The sequence below is a fragment of the Rhinatrema bivittatum genome, chromosome 3 (assembly GCF_901001135.1).
Source record: "Rhinatrema bivittatum chromosome 3, aRhiBiv1.1, whole genome shotgun sequence".
In the NCBI taxonomy this organism is placed as follows: Eukaryota; Metazoa; Chordata; class Amphibia; order Gymnophiona; family Rhinatrematidae; genus Rhinatrema; species Rhinatrema bivittatum.
This window is the reverse complement of record NC_042617.1, coordinates 386,640,543-386,658,471: the sequence shown is the minus strand read 5'-3', so window position 1 is coordinate 386,658,471 and position 17,929 is coordinate 386,640,543. Positions and strand designations below refer to the sequence as shown.

The window sequence follows — 17,929 nt, the reverse complement described above, 5'->3', positions numbered from 1 at the left end:
GTGGGAAAAGCTCCGAGGCCCTTCCTGATGATGTCATGCTTGCAGCCCTATAAAAGGGCTTCCCAGACTTCCCACAGCCCCAGAGCTGGCGCGACTTATTCACGTACTACATTTTTCACCTGCATGGCCTGCCCAGGCACATCGTCTCAGGACCCAGCTTATGGCCAAATACTGGCTGTCCCTTTGCAAAAAAATGTACATTTCCCTGGACTACACAAAAGCATACTACCCTCAAGCAAATGGCCAATCAGAGTGGACAAACTGCACCCTAAAAAGCTTCCTCAGAGCTTATACAAACAACCATCAAAATGACTGGGCCTGTCTGCTCCCATGGGTGGAGTTTTCACATAACTCCCACATTAGCACTGTTACGAGGTCTCGCCCTTCCAGATCATATATGGCAGACAAACATTACCTCTGTTGCCTATCCCATTGACTGTCCCCTCGCCCACAGTCCAACTGACAGCTCAGAAGTTCGAGAACTCTGGGTATGCACCATGGAGATTCTCCACAAGACGGCCAGGAAGAGGGCCAGGAAAACTATTGACACGCACCAGAGACCTGCACCACAATTTAAGCCAGGAGACAAAATCTGGCTCAGCATCCATTACATTTGGCTCCGTATGCCCTCTATGCAACTGGCCCCAGCAATTCCCAATCCTACATTAGTTGTGTCCAGTAATTTGTCTGCCACGGTTACCTGCCTCTATCGGAATCCACAATGTGTTCCATGTTTCCCTCTTAAAGCCTTTAATCCTCTTATAGCCTTTCAGGAGGCTCCAAGAACTTCAAGAAATTTCCTCGGAAGAGGACGTTACCTATCAGGTAAAAGAGGTTCTGAATGTCAGATAACATGGCAAGAGATGGGAATATCTTGTCTCCTGGGAGGGATATGTTTCAGAGGAGAATATGTGGGAACCTACCTCCAATATACTGGACAAGAACCTCAAGAGAATTCCACACCTCACATCCCAAGAAACCTAAACCCTCTGAGGGGGGAGTTTAGAGGAGGAGGTGCTGTTGCGATTGGTGAACCATTGGTCAGACCCGCAGATCACCACTCTTACCTCCAGCCCTGGGCCTGATGTGATGCTTCCTGATGCCCGGAGAGGTTCCTGCTCCAGGACACTGTGGCTTGTCTGGCGCCGCCAGCTTCACAGCCTCCCCTGCCAACTCTGAAAGCCCTGGAAGATGCAGGCAGTAGGCCTCACACGCAGCCTTCCTCTGATGCTGCTCTCCAGGCATCCCATTTAAAGAGCACACTGCAGGAAAAGCCTGAAGGTACTAGCTGATGATGACATCACAGGACAGGAACTATTTAAGGCCACTTCTGCCTCTCCTTGCCTTGGCAATAAGTCGACTCCATTGGAGAAGTGATGCCTGTGCGTTCCTGATTCCTGGTTCCTGATCCTTGCTTCCTGGTTCCTAATTCCGCTGTGTGTTGTTCCTGTATTCCTGGTTTTTGGCTGTCTGGTTTGTCTTCTGAGTTCTTGTCTTCATGGCCAGTCATCCCTTCATCTGTCTTCAGCATCTCATTTTCCTCCTGTGGTCCTTTGTCCTCCTCTTCATTCCTTGTCTCATCGGATTGGACTTCTGGCTTGACCTTGGACTGGACCTTGACTCTGCTTGACTTCGCCTACCTTTGAGCACTTTCTGCTCACCATTACTGATTGAACTCTGCCTGCTCTGACCACTGCCTAAACCACACAACACTGAGTGAACTCTGCCTACCTCAGACCTCAGTCTGATCCTGACTTTGTTTACTTGTCGAATGCCCTGACTGCTGCTTGTCCAGACTCTGCCTTCTACTGTGATGGCCCACACCATCTTTTTTGTGTCGATCTTCACCTCCACAGAGGTCCGCATCTCTAAGTCCAGCTGGCCTTGGCACCCAAGGGCTCAACCTAAGGGGAACAAGGGCTGGTATTGGTGAAGCTCCAGTTGGGCCTCTATGACAGCCAGCTCTGCTTACCGTCAATTTCCCCTCGGCCCAAGGGTCCACTTCTGCAACAACAGCACTGTAGTGTTATAGAATACTAAAGTCTATATTTCTTACCATTACATACATTGATTTACATTATTTCTGAAAGTTGAAATTCCGTGCTTTCTGTCAGTTACAGTACCATTGCAAAAAACATGAAAGGTACTTAAAATTTATTGAACATGCAATGCTATCATCACATTTTTAAATTTATTATATTACTAATTTTGGTCTGTACACAGAGAACCTTAAGAGTGAAAAATAGCAAGAAGAAAACTACCCTAACATTTAAAAATCTGCTGAAAAATGATTATGGAGACATCTTGAATAATTATGACCTTCATACACATAATGACACCCCGTCTGTATCACAAGGGATAAACAGTATCTGCTCTGTGCACTTGTCACAATATAATCATCAGTCATAAACAAACTGTTTTTTTATATACAAATAGAAGTGGATACACTTATCTCTCTGCACTTGATCAAGCGTTTTTCATAGTCTCTGTATATGTGACCTTGATGCAGTCCAGCAAAAGACAGGAGTTAAATATGTTCCTGCGCAAGCAGAAACTCTCAATATATGCTAACTCCAAAAGCTGGATCTTTCCAGAGATGGTTAACTGCAGCATAAAGTTACAGTGAATTAGAATAATAGATTCCACCTGTCAAATTAAAATACATTAAAGACATTGGCTGAAAGACATTTTTTTAGCCCGGTATCTCATTTGACTGCCCCATCATCTGTGTATGTCCAAATCTTGTGCTTATTTCCCTCATCCCTTAGGTTTCTTTATCATGGAGTAAAAAAGAAGCAAAACCAGCTGAAAATGTCACCTTGAGCATCCATGTGACAGAATCTAATTCATTAGTTGGATTGCTAGTTGTTGACAAAAGAGAGAGGCTGTGGAGAAACAGAGACATTACAGCATCTGTAGTAAGTATTTTGAGCATTACACATACCAGTTTACTATTGCTCAGTTGTGTATAGCAAAGATAAGTTATCCAGTAGGTTTTAACCGAAATGATGCGTTTTGGCAGGTGATTATAACTAGTGGACCATTTCAGTTGGTGCAATTGTTGCCAAAAATCTTCCACATTTATGATGGCAGCATTTCAAATAAGCTGGTGATCTCCCTGAGTAGTTTAATTCATTGATTAAAAAACATTTTCCTTCCACTAAATTGGATATGAATATGATCTGTAAGACTGAAAATAATAAAAAAGGTCAGTCTTTACAACACACAGATTTAGATGAAAAAGTTAATTAAAATCATTTCGCTAAGGTCCTGATATTGGAACCATCTTTCTTCAATTCATCTGCCTCATATCACTGAACAAAACAGAAATGAGCAGGGACTATTTAGGGAAATGGAAGGAAAGATATCTTAGATTCCCTGTAATGTAATGTTAAAGGACCAAGGTTTCCACAAATAGTAGGCCTGCTCTTAGTGCTCTACACGCTTGCTTCCATTTCATTTAGTCACATTTATAACTCGCCTTTCTAAAGCCATGTATTCATATCTTAGAAAACAGCAGTTCCAGGAGCTGCTGGCTTCACCTGCAAGATAACGTTGGCAGTATACACACTGAATGTGCAGGACCCTGTTTCAGCAATGAGGATTATTTGGCCTGCGACTGAGGCACCTGTTGGATTTACACATTAATTACATCTTAATAGGGGTGCACATTTGTTTTCATTTGTTTCCATTTTATGTGTGTGTTTCATTTCCATTAATATGGGGAAGGCGGGACCCCTGGCATTCTCCCCTCCTCCGCCCCCATAAAATATACAAGGACACCAGCTGTTATTCAAACAGGCCGCAGTTTATTATCCATAAACAATAACTGTTAAACATATCCTTCCTGCATTAACACATGACCCGTCTCACCAAATGGCTAATATGTCATTTCGTCCCAGTGGCCTACTGCCGCTGCATCCGCACCTCCCCTCCCTTATATCATGGCCACTGCCATTTACCAGTCCTCCCTGCCACACATCCTAGCAGTAAAAACCTACAGCTCACACAGCAGCTCCACTGTGCGCACCTATCACATGGAGCAGCCCGCCCAGCTATACCTGCCTTGCCAGGACCCCCACATGAAACAGTCTTAAATTGACAATAACCAAACATTAGGCTCGGGTTCTTCCTCACTACGACACAACAGCAGCAAAACATAAACAACCTATTACACATCAACATCTAAATATAAGGGAGGGAGGGTTGGAGAAAAACTCTGACACATGCCCATCATCGACCGAACTCAAGGAAGAGCTGCCATGACAAATCACACACACGAGTAAAAAAGGCACCAAACTCACAATCACTCCTCACCTCCCCACCCCCATCCATCTCCCACTGCAGAGGCCCACCAATCCCCACTCTCTGCATCATTCAAAACCTTCCCAAGCTGCCCCCAAAAAACTATAATACACAAAGGCATCAAGAAAGGTGGAGAGATGCCCGTGTTAATGGTGGCAGGGTGGACCCTGTCCACTTACCTTATACTTAATACACATAAAATGGAATTACTGAGCATAAACTACTGAACAAATTAAACAAAGTGAAAAAACATATTGAAAAAAAGCCCTAAATGAATGAATTAACTGAACGGAAAAATTTTGGTATGCACATCCTTACATCTTATATAGAAACTAGCATATCATAATGGTACTACATACTGTTTTAATGTATGGATTACTTCTGAATACTGTCATAAACTATTTATAATACTCATATGCATTAACATATATTGTGGTATTTTAGGAAAGGTAAGTAAGAAATGTAAATAAATAAAACAAATATCAGAGTGTGCATTTCCAATCCTTGAAAGCCAGAAATCAATTTGGTTTTCAGTGTAATCACAATATAATGATTTCTAGAATGAATGTATCTATCTATTAGGGGTGAGAAGAAGAAAAAATGTTTCGTTTTTCGTTTCATATTTGAGGGGTTGGTTTGCCATGAATTTTTTTTCGTCTAATGTTTATTTTGTTAAAAAAATGAAACATAACCCCCCCCCCCCAAAAAAAAACAGAAACGAGTCCTCCCATGTCCCCTCATATCCCACCCACCTGAAAAAAAGCGGGGGCCAGGTTACTCCCCGGCCCCTACTTACCCAGTACGAGGAAGGGATCCAATGCCGAGGCCTAGGCACAGGCTGAAGCCTGGGCCTTTCTTAGGGCCTTGGCCAAGTTTACAGTAACTTACCTGGCATAGGTTATGCCGTGGTAGGTTGCTGTGGCCTAGGCCCTAAGCAAGGCTCAGGCTTTGAGGCCTAGCCCTGATGCTTGGGTCTTGGCATCCTGCATTGGGCCATGGCCTATGCCTAGGTGAGGCCCTAGCTCCGCCCACATCATCACACAGCCTGTATTTTGGAAACTCCTGCTTCAGGGGATTCTTTCAATAAACATGGAGTTTGGAAGCTGGTGGACTTCAGTCAAAGTTTAGCTTCATAATGGAAAAACTAACCATTTATACAGGGAGGAGGAATAGCCTAGTGCAGTGGTTCTCAACCCTGTCCTGGGGACCCCACAGCCAGTCGGGTTTTCAAGATATCCACAATGAATATGCATGAGAGAACATTTGCATGCACTGCCTCCAAAGCATGCAAATTTTCTGTCATGCATATTCATTGTGGATATCTTGAAAACCCGACTGGCTGTGGGGTCCCCAGGACAGGGTTGAGAACCACTGGCCTAGTGGTTAGAGCAGTGGGCTACAAACCAGGAGACCAGGGATCAAGTACCGCTGTTGCTCCTTGTGACCTTGGGCAAGTCACTTTACCCTCCATTGACTCACGTACAAAACTTAGATTGTAAGTCCTCTGGGGATAGAGAAATACCTACAGTACCTGAATGTAAACCGATGTGATATCTCAGATTGAATGTCAGTATATAATAAATGTTGGAGTGCCACTGGAAAAGTGAATAAAATAAGACTTCAAAACAAGAAAATTAGATTGTCTGGAAAAACATATTGTGAGCCAATCATACAGACACTCATATGAGACTAAACCAGCCTATTTCCTCATTCAAGCCAGTGTTATGGTATTTAAGGAAAAAATACAATATTGTTCACAATGAGTAAGACAAGAAACAAAATTGCCCCCTTGATAGGGAAGAAAAACTTTCTCAATGATGGTCCATTTTAAATCCTCAAATGAATGTAGTTGATCCAAACAATGTTGAACTAAAGGGGTTGATAATCTCTTCTTGTTAATTCTACTATGATGTTTTCTAAGGCGAACGAACTACTCTCTTAATATGACCAATACATACTTTATGATAAAGACACTGGATAGTATAAACCAGTTTAGGACATGACTGACATAATTCATTGTTTAGGATTTCTGATCTTAGAAGCTTTCTGTCAGGCTGTCGGCAGGTGAGCCTTAAACTACACACTTAGCTTAGGGGAGCCCTGGTTTTTCCTGAAAAAGCATGAAATGACTTGGCAAAGAAGCTCATTAAAGTAGTTTAATATCATTAAGCCTTAGCAGACAAGTCAAAGTCCAAACAAAAAAAAGTCAAGATACGTATAATCCAAAATTACAAGCCACTAGACAGAAACAAGATTAAGCAAAGCAAGACTGGAATAAGGATCCTTGGCAGAAACAAGGCACTTATGACTTGCCAGGAACAAGATCAGAAAAGCAATGATAATCCAATGAACAAGGATTGGAGCCATCCCAAAGTGAGGCAGATTTACCCAACCTCACTATGGATGGGTCCACCACTGGGCCAATGAGGATAAGACAGGACAACCCTCGAAGACATGAAGGGTACAGAACTAGGAGGACTAAACAGGAGAAGTCCATTAACTGCTATTAATCAAGTTTACTTAGCTAATAGCCACTGCTATTAATTAATTAATTAATTAATTTAACATTTTTTGTATACCATCACTCAGAATCCATCGAAACGGTTCACAACAAATAAATAAATGCAATAAAAAATTAAAATATAATAAAAGCCTAGAGCTAACCTACATTACTAAGATACATTGTAAGACCTATGGCTAGCATACATTACATCCATAACATAAATAATTGCATCAGTAGCATGGGATCTTCTTGGTGTTTGGGTTCTTGCCAGGTTCTTGTGACCTGGTTTGGCCTCTGTTGGAAACAGGATGCTGGACTTGATGGACCCTTGGTCTGACCCAGCATGGCAATTTCTTATGTTCTTATGTTCTTAATCCAGCACCCCCCCCCCCCCCCCCAGCATCATGCTGGGGGGCAGTGCTGGAGGTGGTACCTCACATTATTCACATGCTGGAGGTGGTACTTCACATTATTCATCTGTTAAAAGTTGCCCCAAAGGACACCCATGATCCCAGACATTCTTCAAAAAAGCAGTCCCATATAAAGTCGCTGGAACAATTGCCACTGGAACACCTGAAATTGGACCTCTGGAAGCAAGACTTGGACAAGAATACTTGAATTCTGTGGTGGAGGAACTGGAGTTGCTGGAGTTGGTGGAAGAAGACTCAAACTGAAACTCTTGTTGCAAGGCTCAGACTGGAAATCTCAAAGCGGGACTCAGACTTGGACTGGGACTCTCAAAAGCAAGGCGAGACTCAGACTCTCAAATAAAGGGCTTGAAGCAAGGTTTGGACTGAAGTGGGCTTGAAGCAAAGCTTGGACTGTTGGAATTTTTGAAGCAGGATTTGGATTGGAATGCAGGGCTGGAGCTTGGACTGGAAAACTGCGGACAGAGCTGGAACAAGGCTCAGACTAGAACTCAAAACAAAACTCAGAATGGACTGGAACTCTTGAAGCAAGGCAAGGCTCAGATTGGAACTCTTGTAGTAAGGCAAGGCTTGAACTGAATGGGCTTGAATCAAGGCTCGGACTGAAACACTGCAGGCAAGACTGGAGCAAGACTTGGACTGGAACAAGGCTTGAAGCAAACTTGAACTGAAGTCTGAACTGGGTGTGGCACAGTGCTTAAGCCAGGACAATAGAGAGTACCTCTACAAAAACACACACCTGTTGCAATTGTTCACATACATGCTGCTCATTTATTGCATTTCACTGGAAGATTAAGCCAAGCATAGAATATTGGAAGACTACAGTGGAGGAGATAGCGGTGATGGAGAAGATTACTTTTGCTTTGCAGGACAAGCCAATGCTCTATTATCAAATTGGGATCCTTACTGGACATAGAGGTGATCGCTGCATGATTTTTAGTGAAATGTGGTCTGATCTATTCTGTACTTGTTTCAAATGTTGAATTAGTTACAATCAGAGGTTATTGGCGTAAGAACAAAACCTTTAGTGATAATATTTATTTATTCTATTTATTTAATTTCTAAGCCACCTAATTACAATCATGCTCTAAGAGAGATAGAACCAGAAGGAGAAGAGACACAAAGGTTGCCAAATTTCTCATGGCATTCAATTTCTGGCTAAAAGGCTCACTTGTCCATTAATGTATTTGGGTAGAAAAACGTCCATCCTAGCATTAATAATTTTGTAATGACCCCAATGATCCTCAGATTCCGTGCAGAGATGCCTCCTTCTTTGGGAGGTGATTGTCTTTATTTGGCAACATTTTAATCACTTTTCATTTTTGTCTTCCCAAAAGTTTCTATAAGGCAGTGGAGTTCAGTTGGAGAATGTAACATTTCTCTCGTTTTTTTCTATGAAACCTTTATAATGTTGGTATGTAGACGTTTCTAGAAATAACTATGCCGATGTGAGATAGAGTTAGGAAGAAACGAAACTAGTGACAAATTCAGATTGACAACTGTTGTTCAGTGGGAGGCCAATTTTCAAGGCTATCTCCATGGGTAAAATGTTGGGATCCCTGAAGATTGCCCTCTCTGTGCCACAACCCATCTACTTTTACTTGCATTGAGCAGAGGCATCCCTGAGGGGGTGGGGTTAGTGCAGGGTTTGCAACAATGTGCATACTTTTTATATTTTCAAAAGTACCTGCTTTAAGAACCCGCAGAAAAAAAGGAGGTGAAACTATCTGCAGGTAATTATTTCCTCCAGCATTTCTCAAAATGAAAGTACTCTTTGAAAATTGTTGCAAAGCTGACAGATAAAAAGTACTCATGGACACTGCTGCTGGGTAGGCAGTATGAAACTTGCCCTTGAGGTGGGGCACTCATTTTGCATTCAAAAGAAAAATGACCATTTTCATCGTTCTGTTTTAAAAGAAATCCTCTTGCCAATGTATATGAATAGGAGCTTAAGATGTACCTCTTAATTTCTTTATGTTTTTACTTTTTTCACAGTAGTTTCCTTCTGTTCATTTGGGCTTCTGGGTCAATCAGAAAATGCCTCAGCTGAGGCCATGCCACCGCGAATCTTCATTTGTGGCAACCCAGGGTTTTATTCCCTCTCCCTGCTCCCATCTAGCCTGGCCGTTGCATGGACAGTCCTCTGAATGAGAATCAGTGGCCTGTGGTTTCCTCCTGAATTTGGGTCAAGGGTGGTCTTGAGCTAGCCAGTAAGTGGACATCACCTCTGCACTATACCCAGTTCCTACTGGCCTGAGAAGCAGGAAGCAGCTTCCAGTGACTAAATGAGCCACTCCATCCCTTCTATCTTTAAAAAATATTCTTTAGTGGAAATTTAAAATTTTGGAGAATATGCCAGTTTTTTTCTCATTAATTTTTGGAGAGCTCTATAGGGAAAAAGATGTTCATCTTCTATTAACTGAAATGTATCAGAAAGGCAAAAGATTCCAAGATGCTGTAAAACAATTATGCTAATGCAGGCAGAAGCTCTGCACTACACAGCAGTCTTCCAGCAGCCGAATGTGGAAGTTTTGACACTGCAGAATATTCGGAGTGGTAATATACTGTAAAATAATTCTTCACATATTACCCGATTCTGAAAAAAAAATAACACATTGACAGAGAGGTATAACAAGGGTCATATCGTAGGGAAGATAAGGTCATTGCAGAAAGACTAAATAAATTCTTTGCTTCTGTGTTAAAAGACAGGAAACAGAGAGTAGGATTAAATGGTCAATTTTTTCAGTTGAAAAGGGTTAACAGTGGGGTGCCTCAGGGATTTGTACTGGGACCCATGTTTTTCAATATATTTATAAATGATCTGGAAAGGAATACGATGAGTGAGGTTATCAAATTTGCAGATAATGCAAAATTATTCAGAGTAGTTAAATCACAAGCAGATTGTGATACATTGCAGGAGGACCTTGCGAGACTGGAAGATTGGAAATCCAAATGGCAGATGAAATTTAATGTGGACAAGTGCAAGGTGTTGCATATAGGGAAAAATAACCCTTACTGTAGTTACATGATGTTAGGTTCCATATTAGGAGCTACTACCCAGGAAAAAAATCTTGGTATCATAGTGGATAATACTTTGAAATTGTCAGCTCAGTGTGCTGCAGCAGTCATAAAAGCAAACAGAATGTTAGGAAGGGAATGGTTAACAAAATGGAAAATGTCATAATGCCTCTGTATCACTCCATGGTGAGACTACACCTTGAATACTGTGTACAATTCTGGTCGCGGTATCTCAAAAAAGATATAGGTGTGATGGAGAAGGTACAGAGAAGGGCGACCAAAATGATAAAGGGGATGGAACAGCTCTCTTATGAGGAAAGGCTGAAGAGGTTAGAGCTGTTCAGCTTGGAGAAGAGACGGCTGAGGGGGGATATAATAGAGGTCTTTAAAATAATGAGAGGTTTTGAACGAGTAGATGTGAATCAGTTATTTACACTTTCAGATAATAGAAGGACTAGAGGGCATTCCATGAAGTTAGCAAATAGCACATTTAAGGCCAATTGAAGAAAATTCTTTTTCACTGAACGCACAATTAAGCTCTGGAATTTGTTGCTAGAGGATGTGGTTAGTGCAGTTATTTATTTATATATGTATTTATTTAATTAAAGTTTTTATATACCAAAATTCATTGGCATATCACATCAGTTAGTGTAGCTGGGTTTAAAAAAGGTTTGGATAAGTTCTTGGAGGAGAAGTCCATTAACTACTATTAATCAAGTTGACTTAGGGAATAGCCTCTGCTATTTCTGGCATCAGTAGCATAGGGTCTTCTTAGTGTTTGGGTAATTGCCAGGTTTTTGTGGCCTGGTTTGGCCTCTGTTGGAAACAGGATGCTGGGCTTGATGGACCCTTGGTCTGACCCAGCATGGCAATTTCTTATGTTCTTATATCAAGTAATTATGTCTCTAAAGGAGAGTTCTGGCACCCATATTGGTCCTGGAGAAAACTAGAATCTTTGTATGTTGCGATGCTGGCAATCAGAAGAGACTTACAGAATGTGACCTTGGAATCTCCAGTATTACATCTCTTTTGTCTCTGGAATAAGGAGGCTTATTTTTTTCCTCATGCTCCATTAAACGTCTGCATGTGTTTTTATGATGTATGCTACCTTGAACTTGAATTGCTGTCAATACTGAAATATTTCATGTATTGATTAATATTACTAATAAACTGTTAGCTTAAATAATTTGTAACATGAATATCTGAAAGCATGTATAGAGGTTGTATTTATCATATAATATACAGTTTCATAAACTTCCTAGCTACTGGCACCATAACAATGACTCAGGAACAGGTTTTGTAAAATACATTCATGCCACAATTTAATGAAATGTTACCTTTTTTTTAGGTACAGAATGACTTGATAAGAAATTATAACCAGGTAGGATATTTTTTCTTTGATACATTTTTATTTTAATTGCTTAAGATACATACTAGGATATTAAGAGAGTTTATAGAGCTTCTAGCAGTTTCACTGATCATTCTGTTCAATCATTATTTGGAGTGAGGAATGTTTCCAGAAGACTGGAAATGGGCAGGTATCATCCCTCTTCTCAAAAGTGGGAGAAATTTGGGAGACGTTTGGTAGCTAAAGGCCAGTTAGTCTGACCTTAATGATGGGTAAATTAATAGAATCACTACTAAAGGAAAAGCTACTTTAGCATCTTAAATCCAGCAGATTGCAGGATTGATGGCAGCATCACTTTACCTTAGAGATATCATATCAAACACATCTGATTGGTTTCCCTGGGTGAGTGCTCTAGGAATTGAATTGGGGCAAGTGCAGGATATATTGTACTTGGTTTGCAGTGAGACCATTGACACTGACCCCACAGAAGGGTTCTAAACACACTGAGTAGCCTAGAAATGGTCCCTGAGCAAGCCTAGTTCCAGGACTTTGTTTTTTTTGGGCGGGGGGAGAAGGGGGTTGTAAAATATAAGGCATGCATCTACTGGGATTAATGGAAGGAGAGAGGATAAAATGAAAGGCCGGTGGCCTACAGGACACCGACGTTAGAGGTTTTTTATTTTTCTATGTTCTGAGATGCAGTCTGTGTAAATTTCTGATATGTTTTATAACTAAAAATGTCCACAATTTTCCATCACATTTCAGTAATTTATTAGCAATCACATCATTTTGAAGAACTTTTCATAAGCACACTAAACTCATAGGGGCAGATTTTAAAACCTACGTGTGCGGCCTACATTTGTGTGCGCAACCCGGCGCGCACAAATGTACGCCCGATTTTATAACATGTGCGCGTAGCCGCACGCATGTTATAATATCTGGGGTCGGCGCGCGCAAGGGGGTGCACATTAGTGCACCTTACGTGCGCCGAGCCCTTGGGCAGCCCTGTTTCCCCGTTCCCTGCAAGGCCGCTCTGAAATCGAAGCAGCCTTGGAGGGAACTTTCCTTCCGCCCCCTCACCTTCCCCTCCCTTCCCCTACCTAACCCGCCCCCCCAGCCCTACTTAACCCCCCCCCCCCAACCTTTATTTTATAAGTTGCGCATGCCTCTGGGCAGGCGTAGGTTGCGCGCGCCGGCCGATGGCCGGCCTGGAGGCTCCAGACCCACCCCCACCCCCGGACCGCTCCACCCCTTTTTGCAAGTCCTGGGACTTATACGCGTCCTGGGGCTTTATGCACGCCGCCGGGCCCTAATATTTTCAAGACATTTTTGATGTGTCATACAAGGAAGGTTCAGAACTGTCAAAAATAAAAGTACAGGATTAGTAAGTCAAATAGTAAGTCAATAGTTTATAGGGGGTTTGGGAAAATCTCCCCCAGGACAATTTTTATACTATGTAACCTCTGCTAGTGCACATAAAATGAAACCAAGTGCCGAGGGGTTCCAATCCTTGCCTTTGCCTGAAAAATGGTTGCGTAGATGGTGCAGTGGACTGGGCTCGAGAAAGACGTTATCTCTGGGCTCGAGAAAGACGTTATCTCTGTGATCCTTCTTCTTACTGGACAGGGAAACCAACTTTCCCTTTACGTAATAAGGCTGCCTCTTCAGATCCATCATCGTTCACAGGCATCTTCCACCTTTGCAAACCCAGACACTGAGATAAGGATCCAGTCCTCTACTTGGCTTGTTGGTTCCAATAATGCCAAATTTTATTAAACACAAACAGGGATATTGAAATAGTCCCACAGACCTCCAGAGCAAGAATTATGGAATACAGCCAGTAGCAAAATTACTTTAACAGCACAATTAACTCAATAACATAGGAAATTCATTTCTGGCAAGAGTCCAGCTGAGCTCTTAGCAAGAAATGCATTATTTATTTAGTTCACATCGGAAGTTAGGGTAAATGATGAGACTTCCAATGCAGGCTGTTCATTCTAGTGGTGTCCTTATGATTTCTCCCAAGGGCTCTTCCAAAAAGATGCTAGGCCTTAAGCCTAGGTGCAGAGTATAGGACTTACCCCTTCCAGGGAAAAAAGATTGTATCTTCTCTGATTTCTGCCCCATGGAGCAAGCATACAGTAGGAAACTTTGTTTAGCTTGACTACTTTTAGAAGCTAAAAGTACTAGTAGCAGAATATAAATGCAGAAATAAATAAATAAAAATGATCATGATAAAGTGTCCGAGGCAGAACTGTACTGAAAGAGTTCACACTCACTGCAAGTCTCAAATTTGATATCACTAGATATCACCATATGACATCAACAAGGCTTAAAAGGTACAATCCACAATGAATATGCATAAAGTATATTGGCATACACTGCCTCCATGGCATGTAAATATATTTCATAATTATTCATTGTGGATGACCTGAAAATCCTACCTGTTTGTGACAATCCAGGACTGGAGCTGCCTATCCCCGATATAGTCAGGGTAGAGGTACTCCAGAGGAGGGTTATCACAATGGTGCAGAGTCTGCACAAGTCCTTTTCTCTGCACCAGAGTGAACACCAGAAGTCCTATATATGTGCAGCTTAAAGGAGAAGAGGGAGAGGAGGCATAATATGGGAACATTTTAATTTCCTGAATATAAGTGATGCACAAGAGACATTTTTTAGTGGGAGTTTTGGAGTAAAGGGTCACACTATGAGAATGAAAAGGAATAGATTCAGGTATAACATAAGAAATATTTTTTCACAAAAAGGGAGGGAGATGAATAGAATAGCATCTCGATGGTTGTAATGTGGGCAAAAACAGCATCAGAATTGTTTCTATAAACATGTGTACCCTAGAGGAAAGTTGAGATAGGGGAGATATGATAGAGACACTCAAATATCTCAAAGGTTTCTATGCATATGAGATGAGCCTTTTTCAATGGAAAGGAAGCTGTAGAACAAGAGGCCATGAGACGAAGTTGAAAGGGGGTAGACTCAAGAGTAATCTTAGGAAATATTTCTTTACAGAGAGGGTGGTGGATGCGAGGAACAGCCTCCTAGTGGAAGTGCTGGAGACAAAAACAGTATCTGAATTCAAGAAAGAATGGAATAAATACAGGGGATCTCTAAGGCAGTGATGAGAATTATAACGCTACATTAATTGGATGGATTGGCAGTCTGGATGGGTTAGTCTTTTTCTATGCCGTCATGTTTCTATGTGTCTAAAGAATTCCAGAAAACATGGGAATAAGTACAGAGAGATCCATATTCAGTAGGCCAATGAGTGGGAAAGTTTCTCGGGTAATTTTACTCAGATATTCAGTGGAACATATCTGAGTAAGCATCCCATTGAATTTAACCTGCTAAAGTTATCATGGGTAACATTAGGAAATCAATCTTTCTGACCCCCTTAGTGCTTCCATTACCGTCTCTTTTTGTATCCAGCTAAATATTGTCTGGGAACAAATTACCCAGACAAAATGTAGCTGGATAGTGGAAGGATATTTTCACAATCTTGGATTTTATCCAGGAAACTCAAAAAGTTACCCATTTAAGCCTTTTAAATAATGACCTCAAAGGATCAACAGGGTAAAGTTGGAGATAAGAACATAAGAACATAAGAAAATGCCATACTGGGTCAGACCAAGGGTCCATCAAGCCCAGCATCCTGTTTCCAACAGTGGCCAATCCAGGCCATAAGAACCTGGCAAGTACCCAAAAACTAAGTCTATTCCATGTAACCATTGCTAATGGCAGTGGCTATTCTCTAAGTGAACTTAATAGCAGGTAATGGACTTCTCCTCCAAGAACTTATCCAATCCTTTTTTAAACACAGCTATACTAAATAAGGCCTGCAGTGCTGCAAAAAGAAGGAAAATGTGTAGACTAGATGGACTTTGAGGTTCTTTATCTGCCATCATTTTCTTTATTTCGATTTCTTAAAACTAAGTTAGGCTTTTTGGGCCAATGCAGGCAGAAGCACTGGGCAAAAGTGTTTAATGCTGTTTTACCCCTGTCGCATCAGTGAGTTCAATTATATCACAGCGCGCTGAGGCTGAAGTCTGTGTGTACAAAGTTCACTTGAACATCAGCCCAAATTTTCAAAGTGGATTTACATGCTTTGAAAATTATCAGGACTGGGCATACCTTATTGAGGCAATGGCAAGCACATTTACGCCTGCTAGGGAGCGGGTTTAAATATCTAAACGAACATTTACTCGCATACTTTTGAAAATTGAAGATACAAGCATAAATGATTTCCCCACTCCAGCACCGGCCCTGGAAATGGATCTTTGCAGTATGCAGAAAAGTAGACATGAAAATCACTTCTGCATCATGAACATTTATGTGTGCAACCCCGGGGTAATTTTCAAAAAGTGCACTTAAGAGCTTAAAACTGCATTTTATGTGCATAAATGCTTTTGAGAATTATCTCTAAAAATTACTGGGTGGTTCATATAAAATATCAGCCTGCTTCTGTTGATTTCTATTTTATGGTTGAGCTTTTACAACAAATTTTTGGGATATGTGGAGTGTTTAGCCCTCTCCTGTCTACTTACAACATCTGCATATATATATCAGGGCTAAACCTTCAGGGAGTTTATCCCAGGTTTGTTTAAATTTCTTTTAATTCATCTGCTTACCCGAGTCTTGATAACAGGAAGAAATAAACTACATAGATGTAAAATTTAAATGTTTACAAATGGAATTAAATTTATTTAGCAGACAGCAAGCATAAAGAACAAGGAATAAATCATTTCAATCTCAAGCAGAGAGAGTAGTAAGCAAAGCTGTCTCTTTTTTCCTGGGTAGAGACTGGCCGGCCCCGTGCAAAGCACTAGGTGCCTGGAACCAGTTCTACAAGTTTCTGTATGAATCCTCCCATCCTAGAAACTATCTGTGGACGTGTCTGGCTAACTGGTATACTTTTCACTGCCTCCATGCCATCCCCTGCAATTCAGCTTTATTGCTGAGCGCATCCCTTTCTTTGATCTTTATTTCCTTTGATCTTTAGTTTCAGGGTTACCTGGAAAAACCAGTTTATATTTTTATATATCCCCCTCCTTTCCTGTGGGCACAGAATTCAAGTCCTGCCCCCTGCAGTGTATACTGAAACACTCTGGCTGTCAACTCAAAGCACATTTCCTCCAGGCTTGCTCGGTGTCCCATATGTTGCTATTACATTTTTATACCTGTATATTCTGTCCACCAATATCCTTCTGTCGAGTGAAACAGAGCTGGCCAGGTCCTGCCACACAAGGAATAGTCATTCTTTGGACTCACAGCTGTGCATATTTCTACAGGAGGCTGTTGCCATCTTGATGAATTTGCAGTGTATATGTGGGTATGGGTGTGAGTATGGAGATTGGTACATTAGCATCAGGTTGAATTAGCTAAGTGTGGTTTAATTTAACCAATAATCTAATTTTGAGCTATAGCCAGAAGATTCACAGACTTGCCACATCACAAACCAAGACTAAAATGGGCTTGGTCAGGGTTTTGAGGTGAGATACACAAATAATTATGTGCAATATATTAGTATGAACTACTGACTCCATAAGGTAGCTCACTTGGGAGGAATGGGATAGTCAAGGTTTCAGGTTATTGAGAAGTTTCTACTGCAGGCATCTTTTCTTTCCCTTAATAACTCTCAATTTTAGTCACATCATCACGCATTTCAATATGTCGATTACTATAACTGAGTGCACTTTCTGCAAAGGGACAAAGAGACACCATGAATAATAAGTTGTTTTATCTTTATGCTCTTATGAATGAGCTGTATGGTGTTCTGGCTTATGGAATTGTATCATTTTTCATTTACTTAACTTATTCTGCTCTAAGAAATTTACTGCATTTTATATTTATTTCTTTAAGTTGATGTTTGAGTTATAGCTAAGAACAAATGTTATAATTAATGTATTAAAGTACACCATATTTCATGTGCAGGAAAGAAGGATGATTGTTCTGACTGATGCTTCTTTCTATATTCGAGAAGGCATACCACATTGTAAGTAATTTAAATAAATATTGGAGGCACTGTGCATTAAAAATAAAAATGTATCAATAAAAACCCATTTATATTGCTAATTTGAAGTTTAAGGAGATTGAGCCAGGTTTAAGTATTGAGCATTAAGCAAAAATAAGGCAGAAATGTACAAAAATGTTTCTTGCAAGTCACTTTTTGTTTGCATAGTTTTGAAATAGGGACATCTTTTGTCCAAAAATGTAATTTGTTCAACTTTAGGAAGGGAAACAATTCTGAAGAGAAAATTGTGCAATCAAAATCTTCTGCAGAAAGTTTGGTTTATTATTCTTAGTTTAGTTTATTAT

The 17,929-nt window shown here is 40.9% G+C and overlaps 1 protein-coding gene across 1 annotated transcript in view; it reads left to right on the top strand.

The window, feature by feature from the left end:
- LOC115088601 (CD109 antigen-like) overlaps positions 1-17,929 on the top strand; it is a 220,564-nt gene that overhangs the window by 101,977 nt on the left and 100,658 nt on the right. Inside the window, exons 15-17 of the mRNA XM_029596859.1 lie at positions 2,769-2,918; positions 11,603-11,635; positions 17,546-17,606. Of these exons, the coding sequence (XP_029452719.1) occupies positions 2,769-2,918; positions 11,603-11,635; positions 17,546-17,606 (244 nt within the window). The remainder of the gene's footprint in view (positions 1-2,768; positions 2,919-11,602; positions 11,636-17,545; positions 17,607-17,929) is intronic.